The sequence below is a fragment of the Phacochoerus africanus genome, chromosome 1 (genome assembly GCF_016906955.1).
Source record: "Phacochoerus africanus isolate WHEZ1 chromosome 1, ROS_Pafr_v1, whole genome shotgun sequence".
Taxonomy (NCBI): Eukaryota; Metazoa; Chordata; class Mammalia; order Artiodactyla; family Suidae; genus Phacochoerus; species Phacochoerus africanus.
The window spans coordinates 82,174,076-82,189,643 of NC_062544.1; the positions used below are offsets into that span (position 1 = coordinate 82,174,076).

Sequence of the window (15,568 nt, forward strand, 5' to 3'; positions counted from 1 at the left end):
GTAAATATAATCTTGAAATATTATCTACTAAATAACTGTATGTGTGTACTAATTCTTTTATTTATTTATTTTTATTGAAGTATAGTTGATTCACAATGTCGTTTTAGTTTCAGGTATACACCAAAGTGATTCAGTTATATATAGATGTATATATATATATATATATATATATATATATATATATATATATATACACATTCTTTTCAGATTCTTTTCCGTTCTATGTCACTACAAGATATTGAATATAGTTTGCTATGCTATTCACCACACAGTAGGTCTTTGCTCTTTACCCATTCTATATATAACAGTTTGCATCTGCTAATCCCAAACTCCTGGTATATCCCTCCCCAACCCGCTCCCCTTTGGTAATAATAAGCTTATGTTGTATGCCTATGAGTCTGTTTCTGTTTTGTAAATAAGATCATTTGTATCTTTTTTTTAGATTCCACATATGTGATATCATATGATACCTGTCTTTCTCTGTCTGACTTACTTCACTTATGTGATGACCTCTAGGTCCATCCATGTTGCTGGAAGTGGCACAATTTCATTCTTTTTTTATGGCTGAGTAGTATTTGTACCAGATATTACTCATCCTAGGACTCATGATCTTGGCTGTAGTGGTCACAAACCTGACAAGGCCACATCTATTGATTCAACATGTATCTACTGAATACCTACCATGTGTCAGATACTGTCCTATGTGTGGAAAATACCCTGGCGAATAAGAATTATAACATCACTGTCCTTATAGAATTTATGGCCTGGTGGGAAAACAGACATTAAGCCATAGTTATCCTTCAAAATCAAATGATTTCAATGATAGCAAGTGCTATGAAGAAAAAGTTCAGTGTCCATGAGATTATTATATAATGGGTGGGGGTGTTATTGAATCAGGGAAGGCCTTCCTGAAGTGGAAGGAACTTCATATGGCACTTAATCTGGAACTTGGAAGTTGTGCAGGTTTTGGCAGGGAGGGCAGGAGTCAGATCATGCAGGATCTTGTAGGCCAAAGGAACTTTTTTTTTTCTTTTTTTCTTTTAGCCCGCATATGGAAGTTCCCAGTCTGGGGATCCAATTGGAGCTGCAGCTGCCAGGCTATGTCACAGCCACAGCAATGCAGGTTCTGAGCTGCCTCTGCAACCTACACCACAGCTCACAGAAACGCCAGATCCTTAACACACTGAGCAAGGCCAGGGATTGAACCTGCAGCCTCATGGATACTAGTAGGGTTTGTTACCACCACAGTGGAAACTCCCAAACTAACCATTTTTAATGTAAGCCTAAAAAAAGGGGAGGAGAAACTGGGATGAGGTAAACATAGATATATTATAATCATTTATTTTGGCCGTACCTGCAGTATGCAGAAGTTCCCAAGCCAGGGATTGAATCCATGCCATAGCAATGTCATGAGCCATGGCGGTGACAACGCTGGACCCTTAACTTGCTGAACCACATGGGAACTCTTATAGTTGTATTTTAAAAAAAGATTACTGGAGTAGTAGCCCTATTAGATGTTGCAACAATTTTACATGATTAAAACAGTACTGCCCAATGAATAAAATGGCAACTCAATGGAGAGAAGAAAAATTCAGCAGAAGGCTCAATTATACAGGAAATTTGTACATGATAAATATGACATTTCAAATCACTGGAGGAAAAATAGATTACCTGTTGACATTTCTTTTGATATTGGAGTATCCCTCTACAGGAAAAATAAAGTTGGACCAGTACTTCAGAAATTTAAAAATGCGAAACAATCCAGCATAAATCATGGGAGAAGTATAGAAACTAATATGGTGGGGTTTGGAATACCTTTTCTGAGTAGGTTTCAAAGTCCAGACATCATAACAACGATGGTGGCTTGGCCTGTGCCCTGGAGAGATGGCAGTGGTTGGCTTCAAGCATATTTTGGAGGTGGAATCAGTAGGCATAGGTGATTATTGAATAGGGTGGGTGAAAGAGGGAATGAATAGAAAAATGTCAAAGATGATTAAGACTTCCAAGTTTGTAGTTTGAGGAATCTAGTGGGTAGTAGTACTGTCTACTGAGATGGGGAAGATGGTAGAGAGGATGTTGCAGGGATAATAAAAAAATTCAGCTCCAGATTAAAACATTTTGTGCTTCAAAGGACACCAATAGAAAGAAAAAAAGACAACATAGAGAAAAACTATTTGCAAATTTGATATGGGACTTACATCCATAATATGTAAAAAACTCTTAAAAATCAACATTAAAAAGACTATCTGATTAAAAGTGGGCAGAGGCTTTGAATATACATAAAGGATTTTATATATCCAAAGAAGATATATAGATGACCACCAAGCATGTGAAAACACGCTCAACATTAGTTATTATGAAATTGCAAATAAAGCCTACAATGAGATATTACATCACACCAAGTAGGATTGCCATAATAAAAAAGATAACAACATGTGTCAATGAGCATATAGAGAAGTTGGAACCCTTACGTATTGTTAGTAGGAATGTGAAATGGTACAGCAACTTTGGAAAACAGTTTGGCAGTTTTTTAGTATATTAAACATAGAATGTGAGTCTACAGTTGCACTCCTAGGTGTTTACTCAAGAGAAGTGAAAACATGACCACCCAAAGCCTTATACATGAATGAATAGCAGCATTATTTGTTAATACCAAAAAGTGGACACAAAATATGTCTATCAACTAATGAACAAAGAAAATTTATATTCATACAATAGAATATTTGGCAATGAAAGGAAATGAAATTCTGATAGAAGCTACAAAAGGGATAATCCTCAAAATGTGAAGTGAGGGAGTTCCCCTTGTGGTGAAGTGGAAATGAATCTGACTAGTAACCATGAAGATGGTTTGATCCCTGGTCTTGCTCAGTGGGTTAAGGTCTGGCCTTGAGGTGAGCTGTGGTGTAGGTTGCAGAGGGCTCAGATCTGGCTGTTGCTGTGGCGTGGGCCAGTGGCTACAGATCAGATTCGACCCCTAGCCTGGGAACCTCCATATGCAGAGGGTGTGCCTCCCCCCCCAAGAAAAAGAGAAAAAAAAAAAGGAAAGTGAAAGAAGTCAGTCACAAGGACCACATGTTGTATACCACATATATAAGATGTCCAGAATAGGCGAGAAAGAGAAATTGATTAGTAGTTCCCTAGCGTCCAAAGCGGGATGAGCAATTGGTAGAATCAGCAGTGACAGCTAATAGCTACAGGGTTTCATTTTGGAGGTCAGGAAAATGTTCTGAAGTTAGATTATAAGGATGATTGAACAACCATGTAAATATATAAAATACACATTGATTTGTGTATTTTAAACAGATGAATTTTATATAGAAGGTAAATTATCTCTATAAAGCTCTTAAAAAATTCGACTTGGGATGTATTTATTGACTTTCTTAAATAAGCCTGTGAATTCTCCAAAAGGACTCCGTTCTGGTGTTCTTGGGTGAATGGCGTCTGAATAAGTTCTGAGGGATGTCAGAAATCCTCAGAGTTTAGGGATTCGGTAGAAGAACAGGATGGGGAGTAGACCGATGTGTTAGCATCCTGTTTTCTTCCTCCAAGTTCCCAGCGCGAGACCACGCCTCTCTCTCGTTTCCTAGCAACTAGCTCCCAACTCGCCCTCCTCCAGTCTCACTCTGCCGTCACTTCCGCTCCGCGACAGGAAGTGAGGTCAGAGCCGGCAGCTTTCCCGGGAGTTCGGCTTTGCGGCGTCTGCAGCTGGAGAAGCCGAGTTTCCCAGGACGTGGCCACCTTCCTCTCTCCCGGGTTTCACCTCCCGCGGGTGGAGAGGCCCTCGAGGAGTCAGAGGGCTGCAAGGGTGCAGGTCCGCTTCAGAGGAGGGCGAGGCGCGGCAGCGCGTGGCTGCCGGGGCGGAGGAGGGGACTGGCGGGGCGAGTCGCTGGAGTCTGTGGGGTCTTCTCAGCTTGGCCCGGTATCTCCTGACGCCCCGAGAACTTCTCACCTCTCCCCGGTGGGCTGCAGGGGTCGTGGAGACTGGGACTCCCCTGCTCCCCTTTGAAGGAAGACCCCTCTTAGAGAAGACTCGCCCGGCAGCTGCTGACTTCTTTCCCCGCCCAAACCCCAGAGTGACTCGCCATGACCTCACCGTGAGCGAGCGATTGGCTTGTGACCCTTCTAGAACCCCAGGGTAAATATTTGCGTGTGTGCCCGGCCGTGTATGCATGTGTGTTTTCATTCCCTGCAAAATCTGAGATAGGATAACCCTGAGCTGTGTTTGGCAAATGGGTATTTTGGTTTACTTTTCTTTAATATTTCTGCTGGGGTTTCTTCCCTGTTGCAAACCAAACAACTCTGCCTTCTGTTAGCTGAGTGGGAAGGGGCAATGGAATTAGGCCGGCAGGGCCCAGGAGATGCTGAGTGTTTGGATTTTTTTTTTTTTAGCCCGACCTTTTTGTAATAGGCGATTCTTATTCAGATTTAAGTTTTTAAGGTGTTTGGGTTTTATATTCAAGACTGCAGGTTTTTGGACGAAGACTGTCGTATAGTACTTTTGTGACTCTTACAGCCTCAAACAATACTGAAGTAAAGGCTCATTAAATTTTCAAATATTAGAAAACACACATTCTACCGTTTTCAACGTAATATTGAAGGGGCCTATTTACATATAGGTCAACTCTTGGAAAGGACAACATAAAATATCACGATCTTTTTAGATAAATATGTTTGAAATGCTAGATGCTGCCTAAAAGGCTAAGTACAGTGCTCTCGGTGGAGGAGAAATGGTGTTTATCTATCATTTAGAAAGAGGCCGCATGAATAGTGGTGTTTCATTGCTTTTTTTTTTTCCCCTTTTTCTCCTTCCTTTTTTTTTTAGTAGGTGTTGTATCCTAACTTACTGACGCAGAGGTGCCTGCTGCCATTATGGGAAACCAGCTTGCTGGCATTGCTCCTTCCCAGATTCTTTCTGTGGAGAGTTATTTCTCAGACATCCATGACTTCGAATATGATAAGAGTCTGGGGAGTACTCGTTTCTTTAAAGTTGCTCGAGCAAAACACCGAGAGGGCCTGGTGGTTGTGAAGGTCTTTGCAATTCAAGATCCCACATTGCCTCTAACCAGCTATAAACAAGAGCTGGAGGAACTGAAAATCAGGCTTCATTCTGCACAGAACTGTCTGCCTTTCCAGAAAGCAGTGGAAAAAGCATCTGAGAAAGCAGCCATGCTCTTTAGGCAGTATGTGCGAGACAACCTCTATGATCGAATCAGCACCCGTCCCTTCTTAAATAACATCGAGAAGCGCTGGATCGCTTTCCAGATCCTAACTGCTGTGGAGCAAGCACACAAATCTGGAGTCCGTCATGGGGACATCAAGACTGAGAATGTAATGGTCACCAGTTGGAATTGGGTCCTTCTAACTGATTTTGCCAGTTTTAAACCCACTTATCTTCCAGAGGACAACCCAGCAGATTTCAACTATTTTTTTGACACTTCACGGAGGAGGACTTGTTATATTGCTCCTGAACGTTTTGTGGATGGTGGATTGTTTGCCACTGAGTTAGAATACATGAGAGATCCTTCCACTCCGCTTGTAGACTTAAATAGCAATCAGAGAACAAGAGGAGAGTTAAAGCGGGCAATGGATATCTTTTCAGCAGGTATTTGAGTTGGTCAAATTTGCTGGGGGGGGAGGTTACTTCTTGAACATAGAAAATTAATTAATTTATTTATTTTTGGTCTTTTTAGGGCGGCACCCTCAGCATATGGAAGTTCCCAGGCTAGGGGTCAGATCAGAGCTGCAGCTGCTGGCCTACGCCACAGCCACAGCAACCTGGGATCTGAGCAGCGTCTTTGACTTACACCACAGCTGAAGGCAATGCGGGATCCTTAACCCATTGAGTGAGGCCAAGGATCTGACTGCCCTTATGGATACCAGTCAGATTCCTTACTACTCAGCCACGATGGGAACTCCAGAAAGTTAATTTTTTGGTAGACATTCTTACACTGTTGAGATAGATGGCAGTATTTCTTTGGACGTGTTTAATTACCTAGAAAATGCAGAGTGATCCACTCATTCAAACATTTAAGAAATATTTGAGTTTTTACTTATGTACATGTCAGGTACTATCTTAAGCAATGGAGACATAGATGGGTGATTGTATTTCTCTTTTTAAAGTACTTAAACTTTAATGGGGAGCTAGATAAGATATTGTAAAAAGACATTTCAGTGCAGTGTGCTTTGCTATGATAGAGATAAGCTTTGGGTGCCGTTATAGCACCGTATGAATACTTAATTTAGTCTCTGGTGGTGATGGGTTGAGAGGCAGGTTTGGGAAAGGCGTCTTTATTGGAAGGATGATATTTAAACCAAGACCTGAAAGGCGATTGGGAGCTATGGATTATAAGGGTGGTTTGTTTCATGTAAAGGGTGTTGCTTATATGAAGACTTGAAGGCCTCAACATGATGCACTGATTTATTAGGGTGCATTAAGTACTTTTTTTAAAAATTTTAAATTTTATTTATTTTTTGTCTTTTTGCCGTTTCTTGTGCTGCTCCTGCGGCATATGGAGGTTCCCAGGCTAGGGGTCTAATGGGAGCCGTAGCCGCCAGCCTACACCAGAGCCACAGCAATGCGGGATCCGAGCCGCATCTGTAGCTCATGGCAACACCGGATCGTTAAACCACTGAGCAAGGGCAGGGATCGAACCCGCAACCTCATGGTTCCTAGTCGGATTCGTTAACTACTGTGTCACGACGGGAACTCCTAATTTTTTTTTAAATTAAAAAAAAAATACTTTTCCCATTATAGTTGGTTTATAGTGTTCTATTTTCTACTGTACAGCAAAGTGACCTCGTCATACATATATATATATACATTCTTTTTCTCACATTATCCTCTACCATGCTCCATCATAGGTGACTAGATATATTTCCCAGTGCTATACAGCAGGATCTCGTTGCTTATCCATTCCAAAGGCAATAGTCTGCATCTATTAACCCCAGATTCCCAGTCCACCCCACTCCCTCTTGCTCCCCCTCGGCAACCACAAGTCTCTTCTCCAAGTCCAGGAGTTTCTTTTCTGTGGAAAGGTTTATTTGTTTTGTATATTAGATTCCAGATGTATGTCATATGGTATTTGTCTTTCTCTTTCTGACTTCACTTAGTATGAGAGTCTCCAGTTCCATCCATGTTGCTGCAAATGGCATTTTGTTCTTTTTTATGGCTAAGTAGTATTTCCACATCTTCCTAATCCATTCATCTGTCAGTGGACATTTAGGTTGTTTCCATGTCTTGGCTATTGTGAATAGTGCTGCAATGAACATACGTCTGCATGTGTCTTTTTCAAGGAAAGTTTTGTCTGCATATATGCCCAAGAGTGGGATTGCGGGGTCCTATGGTAGTTCTCTATTTAGTTTTCGGAGGTACCTTCATACTGTTTTCCGTAGTGGTTGTACCAATTTACATTTCTCACCAACAGTGTAGGAGGGTTCCTTTTTCTCACCCTCTCCAGCATTTGTTATTTGTGGACTTATTAATGATGGCCACTCTGACTGGTGTGGGGTGATATCTCATAGTAGTTTTGATTTGCATTTCTCTAATAATCAGTGATATTGAGCATTTTTTTCATGTTTGTTGGCCATCTGTTCGTTAAGTAATTTAGTACATCTGTAGCACAGGGTGTCAAGTAAGCATGGCCCAGATCAGAAGATCTGGCATGCCCATGCTAGTTTACAGGGCTGTTATCAAGATAAGTGTTTTAGAGGAAACAATGACTGGAGCATCGACAGTGGGTTGCAGAGGGAAAACCAGCTAGTAGTCAGCTGCCACAGTCCAGATAAGACAAGGTCCTGACTGGCTTAAAGTTATGACCATTGGAGAGTGAGTAAAGTAATATGTAAAAGATATTTAGTGGGTAAAATTGTTCGAATTTTGTGATTGATTGGAGGATCAAGAACACCCTTATTCCCTGGCTTGGGAAACTGGGCGGATGTTGATAGCAGTCACTGAGCCAGGAGGGACGATGTTGTGGTGGGAAGATTTTGAGGTCTGTTTTAGGTGTTGAGTTGAAAGTGTCAGGGGATAGCTAAGAGAAGGTTGTACAGCAGGCAGTTGGTTGCAAAGGTTTGGTGTATAGAGATGTGGGGTGGAGTTGGAGATGTGGTAGTTAGCAGGAAATAGGTAGGTACTGTGGCCAAGAGAATGCTTTTGTAGCCAGGGAGAGTTTGTGGAGAAGTGATTCTCAGGAGTTTCTGGCTCCCTAGAAGACTTTGTGATGAAAGTGGTGACCTCCTCCCTTGGAAAAAGGTATCATACATTCTTACACATTATTTCACATACACAGACCACATGAAGCTTGGCCATGGATTCTAGGTTGTATATGAACTTCTGTGGGGAGAAGTCTGCTGAAGATGGTATCCTTAGGAGTACCATATGAACTTTGGCATCAGTGCCATTTTCATGAATTTTGCAAGAGTAGGCTTTAATTTTTTTCTCACCTGTAGGTTTCCTACAAAGAACATAAATTGGGCTGTATTTTAGATTATTTAGGAAAAATGACATAATAAAGAAGTGTATTCCATCTAGGGGAACAAGTAAGCATTGTCTCACAGGATTCCTACCTCTCTTGGTCTGTTCAGCTCACCAATCTGTCCCAAAGTAATACTGAGGGAAGGGTGTTTTTGATAAGATGGGGTGGCCTCTAGGTTAGACATGTAATCCATCAAAGTCAGCTTCATCAGTGAATTTATCTCAATTTTTCTTGAACCTCTTTTACCTTCTAAATTTACTGTTCTGTAAATGGACTCCTCTAGCTTAAAAATGTGATCACTTCTAGCTTCGCAGGATCATTCATAGCTTTTTAAAAATTGAAGTATAATTGACCTATAACATTAGTTTCAGGTGTACAACATAATGAATTGATATTTGTATATATTGCAAAATGACCATAAGTCTAGTTAGCATCTGTCACCATACATAGTTACAACATTTTTTTCTTGCTGGATAGAACTTTTGAAATCTACTGTTTTAGCAACTACAGTTACCATGCTGTGTATTACATCCACATGGCTTACTTATTTTATACTGGATGTTAGTTAATAGTTTTAAAATTTCAGGGATTGATGAAGTGTTTACATTTATCCTTTCAGCATAAAGTTCAAGAAAATTCTTTTTTTTTTTTTTTTTAAATTAGCTTTTTAGGGCCGCATTTGTGGCATATAGAGTTCCCAGGCTAGGGTTTAATCAGAGCTACAGCTGCTGGCCTACAGCCACAGCAATGTGGGATCCGAGCCGTGTCTGCAACCTACACCACAGCTCACGGCAGCGCCGAATCCCCAACCCACTGAGCAAGCAAGGGATCCAACCCACATCCTTGTGAGTACTATTCGGATTCATTTCCACTGCGCCCACAACGGGAACTTCCAAGAAAGTTCTTATTCAGCATTTGTTTTTCCAGTTTATTTATTTCTTTAATTTTTTGTCTTTTTTAATTTTTTTTTGGGGGGGCCGCACCCGTGGCATATGGAGGTTCCCAGGCTAGGGGACTAATCAGAGCTACAGCTACCCATCTGTACCGTGCCCACAGCAATGCCAGATCTGAGCTGTGTCTGCAACCTACACCACAGCTCACGGCAACACTGGGTCTTTTCCTTAACCCACTGAGCAAGGCCAGGGACCAAACCTTAAACCTTGTGGTTCCTAGTCAGATTCCTTTCCTGCGCCATGACGGGGGAACTCCTGTTTTTCAGTTTAAAGAGACGTTGTTTTGGCTAAAGATAGGCCCTTTCATTTCTTTGAAACAGGTGGTTGGGAATCTGTCCACAGCTCCTTTTATTTAGGCTCTTTGGGTTTGAATCTTAATGCATATCCATGGTTCTTGGCTGCTTGTTTGGAAGTGTATATATTCTGTCTCTGGTCACATACATGGGCAGAGCCTTTTATTTTCTTCCAGTTTTTTAAAGTTTTATTGAAGTATAGTTGATTTACAATGTTGTCGTAATTTCTGCTGTACAACAAAGTGATTCAGTTGTACATGTACTCACATTCATTCTCTTTCAGATTCTTTTCCCACATAGATTATCACAGAATTTTGGGTATTCTCTGTGCTATATACCAGGTCCCTGTTGGCCAATCATTCCATATACCTCAGTGTGCATATGCCAGTCCCAAACCCCTAGTCCAGCTCTCCCTCCTCCCCTTTGGCAACTATAAGTTTTTCAAGGTCTGTGAATATCTTTCTGTTCTGCAAATAGGTTAATTTGTATCCTTTTAAAAGATTCTACCTGTAAGTGATATCATATGATATTTGTCTTTCACTGTCTAACTTCACTTAGTATGATAATCTCTAGGTCCATCCATGTTGCTGTAAATGGCATTATTCTTTTTTTTATGGCAGAGTTTTTTTTTGCTGGAGATTTTTCATTCACTTGACAAATATCGGAGTGTTATGTGTAAGACACTCTTGTGTAGATATTGGGAATGCAGCTGTGAGCAAGTCTGACAGTTTCTGCAGTTGTGGAGCATGCATTCTTAATGTGAGTGGAGAGAGAGAATAAAAGAGTAAATAAAGAGCCTCTGTTGTGGCACAGTGGGTTAAGAATCTGACATAGTGTTACTGAGGATGCAGGTTCAATCCCTGGCCTCGGGAGGGGCTGAAGGATCCCATGTGGCTGTGGCTGTGGCATAGGCTGACAGCTGAAGGTCTGATTCACCCCTAGCCTGGGAACTTCCCGTATGCAGTAGGTGCAGCTTTAAAAAGGACAAAAAAAAGTAAATAAGAAAGTTAATTTGGTTAGTGGTAAGTACTGTGATGAACTGGGTGAAAGGGCTAGTAGATAAAATGCAGGCCTCCCAGAAGGTGACATGGAGCTGACATTTGAATGATAAAGGAGGACTCAGATGATAAAGGCAACTTGAACAAATTGTTTCATTGAGTAATACCACCCAGTAACCCCACTTCTAGAATACCATTTTGAAAATTGCAAGGAAAAAAAAAAAAAAAAAGCCCTGTATTTATCTCTGTATTAGTTTGCTAGGGCTGCCATGACAAAATTCTCCAGACTGGGTAGCTTAAACAAAAATTTATTTCCCCCCAGTTACAGAAAGTTCCCTCAGAGCCTAGAAGTCCAAAATCAAGGTGCCAGCAGGATTGATTTCTCCTGAGGCCATTGTCCTTGAATTGTAGGTGGCCACCTTCTTGCTATATCTGTATATGGACTTTTCTCAGGTGTTCCTTTTATGAGGACACCAGTCATAATGGATTAGGGCTCTACCCTTATTAGGGCCTCTCATTAAACCTTACTTACCTCTTTAAAGGCCCTATCTCCAAATAGTCACATTCTAAAGTACTGGGTGTTAGGGCTTCAGCATTGGAATTTAGTGGGGGCAGTGAGGTATATAGTTCAGTCCATAAACAACCTCCATTTAGTTGTAAATAGTCATTCTTTCTGATTTTTTTTTTTTTTTTTGTCTTTTGCTAGGGCCACACCTGTGGCATATGGAGGTTCCCAGGCCAGGGGTCTAATCGAAACTGTAGCTGCCGGCCTACATAGCTCATGGCAACACTGGATCCTTAACCCACTGAGCAAGGCCAGGGATCGAACCTGCAACCTCACGGTTCCTAGTCAGATTTGTTAACAACTGAGCCATGACGGGAACTCCATTCTTTCTGATTTTTTATGGCATTTGGAAATAATTTTATATTTATAAAATTTAAAAACTTGCAAAAATAAAAATAGTACATAGAACACCCATAAATCCTTTACCCAGATTCACCTATTGGAACGAAACATTAACAGTTGTTTTATCACATCTTTTCTCTGCACTCCCAATCCCCCCACCCCCATGATTTTTTTCTGAATAAGTTACATCATGGCCCTTTGCCCCAAGTACTTTAGTATGTATTTGTTTAGGTCTGGGATAGTCTTTTACAAAAGGCTTATATGTCACTTGCAGTGAGTTTAACATGGATACAATACTTTACACTTTTTATTCTATGGTATTTGACCCAGTAATGTCCTTTACAGCATTTTTTTTTTTCTTTGTCTTTTTGTCTTTTCTAGGGCCACTCCCTTGGCATATAGGAGGTTCCCAGGCTAGGGATCGGAGCTGTAGCCCTCGGCCTGTGCCACAGCCACAGCATCACAGGATCTGAGCCTCGTCTGTGACGTACACCACAGCTCATGGCAACACTGGACCCTTAACCCACTGAGCTAGGCCAGGGATCTAACCCACTGAGCTACGCCAGGGATCAAACCCTCAACCTCATGGTTCCTAGTTGGATTCATTAACCACTGAGCCACAACGGGAACTCTTTTTACAGTATTTTTTCCTTCTCTAGGACATGACCCAGTCTAGGGTAAGGTACTGCATTTGGTTGTCTGCTCTCTTTAGCTTCCTTTAATCTGGAACATTTTCACAGCCTTTGTCATTATGACAGTGACATTTTTTGAAGAATACCTCACCCCTTAAATTTTTAAAAATTGGCGTTCCATCGTGGCTCAGTGGTTAACGAATCCGACTAGGAACCATGAGGTTGCAGGTTCGATCCCTGGCCTTGCTCAGTAGGTTAAGGATCCGGTGTTGCCGTGAGCTGTGGTGTAGCTTGCAGATGCGGCTTGGATCCTGTATTGCTGTGGCTCTGGCGTAGGCCGGCGGCTACAGCTCAGATTAGACCCCTAGTCTGGGAACCTCCATATGCCACGGGAGCGGCCCAAGACATGGCAAAAAGACCAAAAACAAAAATTTTTTTTTTAATTGTTTTTATACTCTTTCTTTAAAATAATAGACTCACAGTAAATTGCAGAAGTAGTGAAGAACCCTTCTCCCAGCTTCTCCCAGTAGTGACTTCTTAGGTGACTGCAGCACTGTATCAGAATCAGGAGTTGACATGGTTTGTTGCTGTTAACTAGACTGTAGACCTTATTCAGTTTTCCCCAGCTTTTATCTGCACTGTGTGCGCGGCATGCTTGACCTCACCTCTTTGTTTTTCAATAGAAAGGTCCTCATTTTGGTTGTGTCTGCTCTTTCCTTGTGATTAGATTCAGGTTATTCACTCTCAGTAGAAATACTGCATAGGTGATAATGCCTTCATGTTATGGTATTTGGAGGCAAATAGTGTCTATTAGTGGTGTTAATTTTGACCACGTTGTCAAATTCTTCCCCATTTTCTCCCTTTGCAATTAGAAAGCAACCCATGAGAAGCAACTTTAAGACCATGCAAGAGTTCCCATCGTGGCTCAGTGGGAACAAATCTGACTAGTATCCATGAGGACATAGGTTGGATCCCTGGCCTCGCTCAGTGGGTTAAGGATCCAGTGTTGCCACGAGCTATGGTATAGGTCGCAGATTGGGCTCAGATCTGGCTTCGCTGTGGCTGTGGTGTAGGCTGGCAGCTATAGCTCCGATTCATCCCCTAGCCTGGGAACCTCCATATGCCGTGGGTGTGCCCCTAAAAAGACCCCCCCCCCAAAAAAAAACCATGCAGATACCCTGCTGGTCATCACAGTTTTCTTCTTGATTTGGCATCCGTTGATCATTCTTGCCTGATCTGGTCTTTACTAGGATGGTTGCAAAATGATGGTTTTCCAGCTCCAGCACTTGCTACACATTTACCAGTAGGCCCTCAGCATCTCCTGTGCTTAAGTATCCTCTCTTTCTCATTTATTTATTATTATTGGTATAGACTCTTTAACTGCTGCTTGCTGTTTGCTAATATTTTTTGGAGAATTTTTATCTATGTTCATCAGAGGTATTGGTCTGCAATCTTCTTTACTTGTGATGTCTTTGGTTTGCTACCAGGGTAATATTGGCCTCATAGAATGACTTGGAAAGTGTTACCTCCTCTCTTGTTTTTTTAGGAGAATTTGTCAAGGATGGGTTTATTTTTTTAACATTTGACAGAATTCACCCGTTAAGCCATATTGGCTTAGGCTTTTCTTTGTGGGAAGTTCTTCATTACTAATTTAATCTTTTTTAGGTCTGTTCAGATATTCTATTTCTATTTAAGTCAGTTTTGGTGGTCTGTAACCTCTAGGAGTCTGTCCATTTCATTTAGCTTGTCTAATTTTTTGGCATGCACTTGTTTAAAGTATTCCCTTATTATTCTTTTCTTTTCTGTGAGGGAACATCCCTTTCATCATACCTGATTTTAGTAGTTTTGAGTCATCTCTCAGTAAAAATTTGTCAATTGTGTTGAGCTTTTCAAAGCACCACCTTGTGATTTTGGTGTTCTCTGTTGTATTTTACTCTCTATTTTATAGACTTTCACCCCAATCTCTATTATTCCCTTCCTTCTTTTTGCTTTGGTTTTAGTTCTACGGTTTCCCAAAGTTAAGGTGAGGTTATTGTTTTGAGCTTTTTTATAAAAGGTGTTTATAGTTATACAGATCCTCTAAACACTGCTTTAGTTGCATCCAATACATTTTTGTATGTTGCTTTCATTTTCATTTATCTCAAAGTTTTTTTAAATTTCCCTTTGGTCACTAGTTATTTATGAGTGTGTTGTTTAATTTGTACATATTTATGAAATTTTCACATTTTTTATGTTATTGATTTATTTCATTCCGTTGTGGTTTGAAGGACATAATTTGTATGATTTCAGTCCTTTTAAACTCATTGAAGCTTGTTTTATGGCATGGCAAATGGTTTCATCTGGAGAGTGTTCCACATGTACTTGTTGAGAAGAATTTTCTATTCTGTTGTTAGGTGGAATGTTCCTTTGGATGTCTGTTAGATCTGTTTATGTATTGTTCATATTCTTAATAGCTATTTTTAGTTATTCTAAGATGTGACACTCTCTAGATAGAAATTAATTTAAGAAATGTATGTTTATTATATGTCAGGAACTGCTTATTTGCTAGAGACTTTTCAGTGAACCAAGTAGACAAAAATCCCTTACGGAGTTTGCATTCTAGTGGGTATATGGACAATAAAGAAATTAATATATGAAAGTCACAACGTGGCTTTTGGTGCTGTGGGGAAAACAGCAGGGAAAGGAGAAAGACAATGTGCTAGGTGATGAGTGTGGAGCAGTTGTGTTGGTTGGGGTGGGGCTCTTCAATTTTAAACTGGGTGGTCAAGGAATGTCTTACTGCTAAGGTGACATCTGATTCAAGATCTAAAGGAGGTGGAGGTATAGGCCCTGAGGAAACTTGGGGGGGGGGGATAGAATTTCAGGCAGAGGGACCAGCAAATGCAAAGGCTGTGAGCTAAGGCTGTTCAAGGCTTTTTAAGACCTGTTAAATGCATGTCGTATTATGATTCAGTGAAACTGCTTTGTTCTTTGGGAAATGTAGAATGTTTATAATATAATTCTAATTATTCTAATATAATTCATAATATAATTCTTATTTGCAGATTATGTAATTACAAAATGAAGGTTATCTCTCTTTGCCTTTTTAATTTGATGGCCATCCTTGTTAGCGTTTCTCACGTTGTTCACTGGTTTGCTTTATTTCTCTCGTCCCAGAATGAAAGCTTTGTGAGGACAGCGATTTTTATGTTTTATGCATTACTAGAGTCTAATGTGTAGTATATACTTGATAACTTTTTTTTTTAAGTTTTATTGGAGTATAGTTAGTTTCAGATGTACAGCAAAGTGATTCAATGTACACATATTCATTC

The 15,568-nt window shown here is 40.7% G+C and overlaps 1 protein-coding gene across 3 annotated transcripts in view; it reads left to right on the top strand.

The window, feature by feature from the left end:
* Positions 1-3,646: 3,646 nt before the first annotated feature.
* The window catches only part of PIK3R4 (phosphoinositide-3-kinase regulatory subunit 4), an 83,646-nt gene continuing 71,724 nt past the window's right edge, over positions 3,647-15,568 (top strand). Inside the window, exons 1-2 of one of the 3 annotated variants that reach the window (XM_047768351.1) lie at positions 3,647-4,135; positions 4,823-5,602. In XM_047768351.1, coding sequence (XP_047624307.1) covers positions 4,870-5,602 — 733 coding nt within the window. In that variant the 5' untranslated portion in view covers positions 3,647-4,135; positions 4,823-4,869. The remainder of the gene's footprint in view (positions 4,136-4,822; positions 5,603-15,568) is intronic. The other 2 variants (XM_047768360.1, XM_047768370.1) reach the window with 2 other exon arrangements.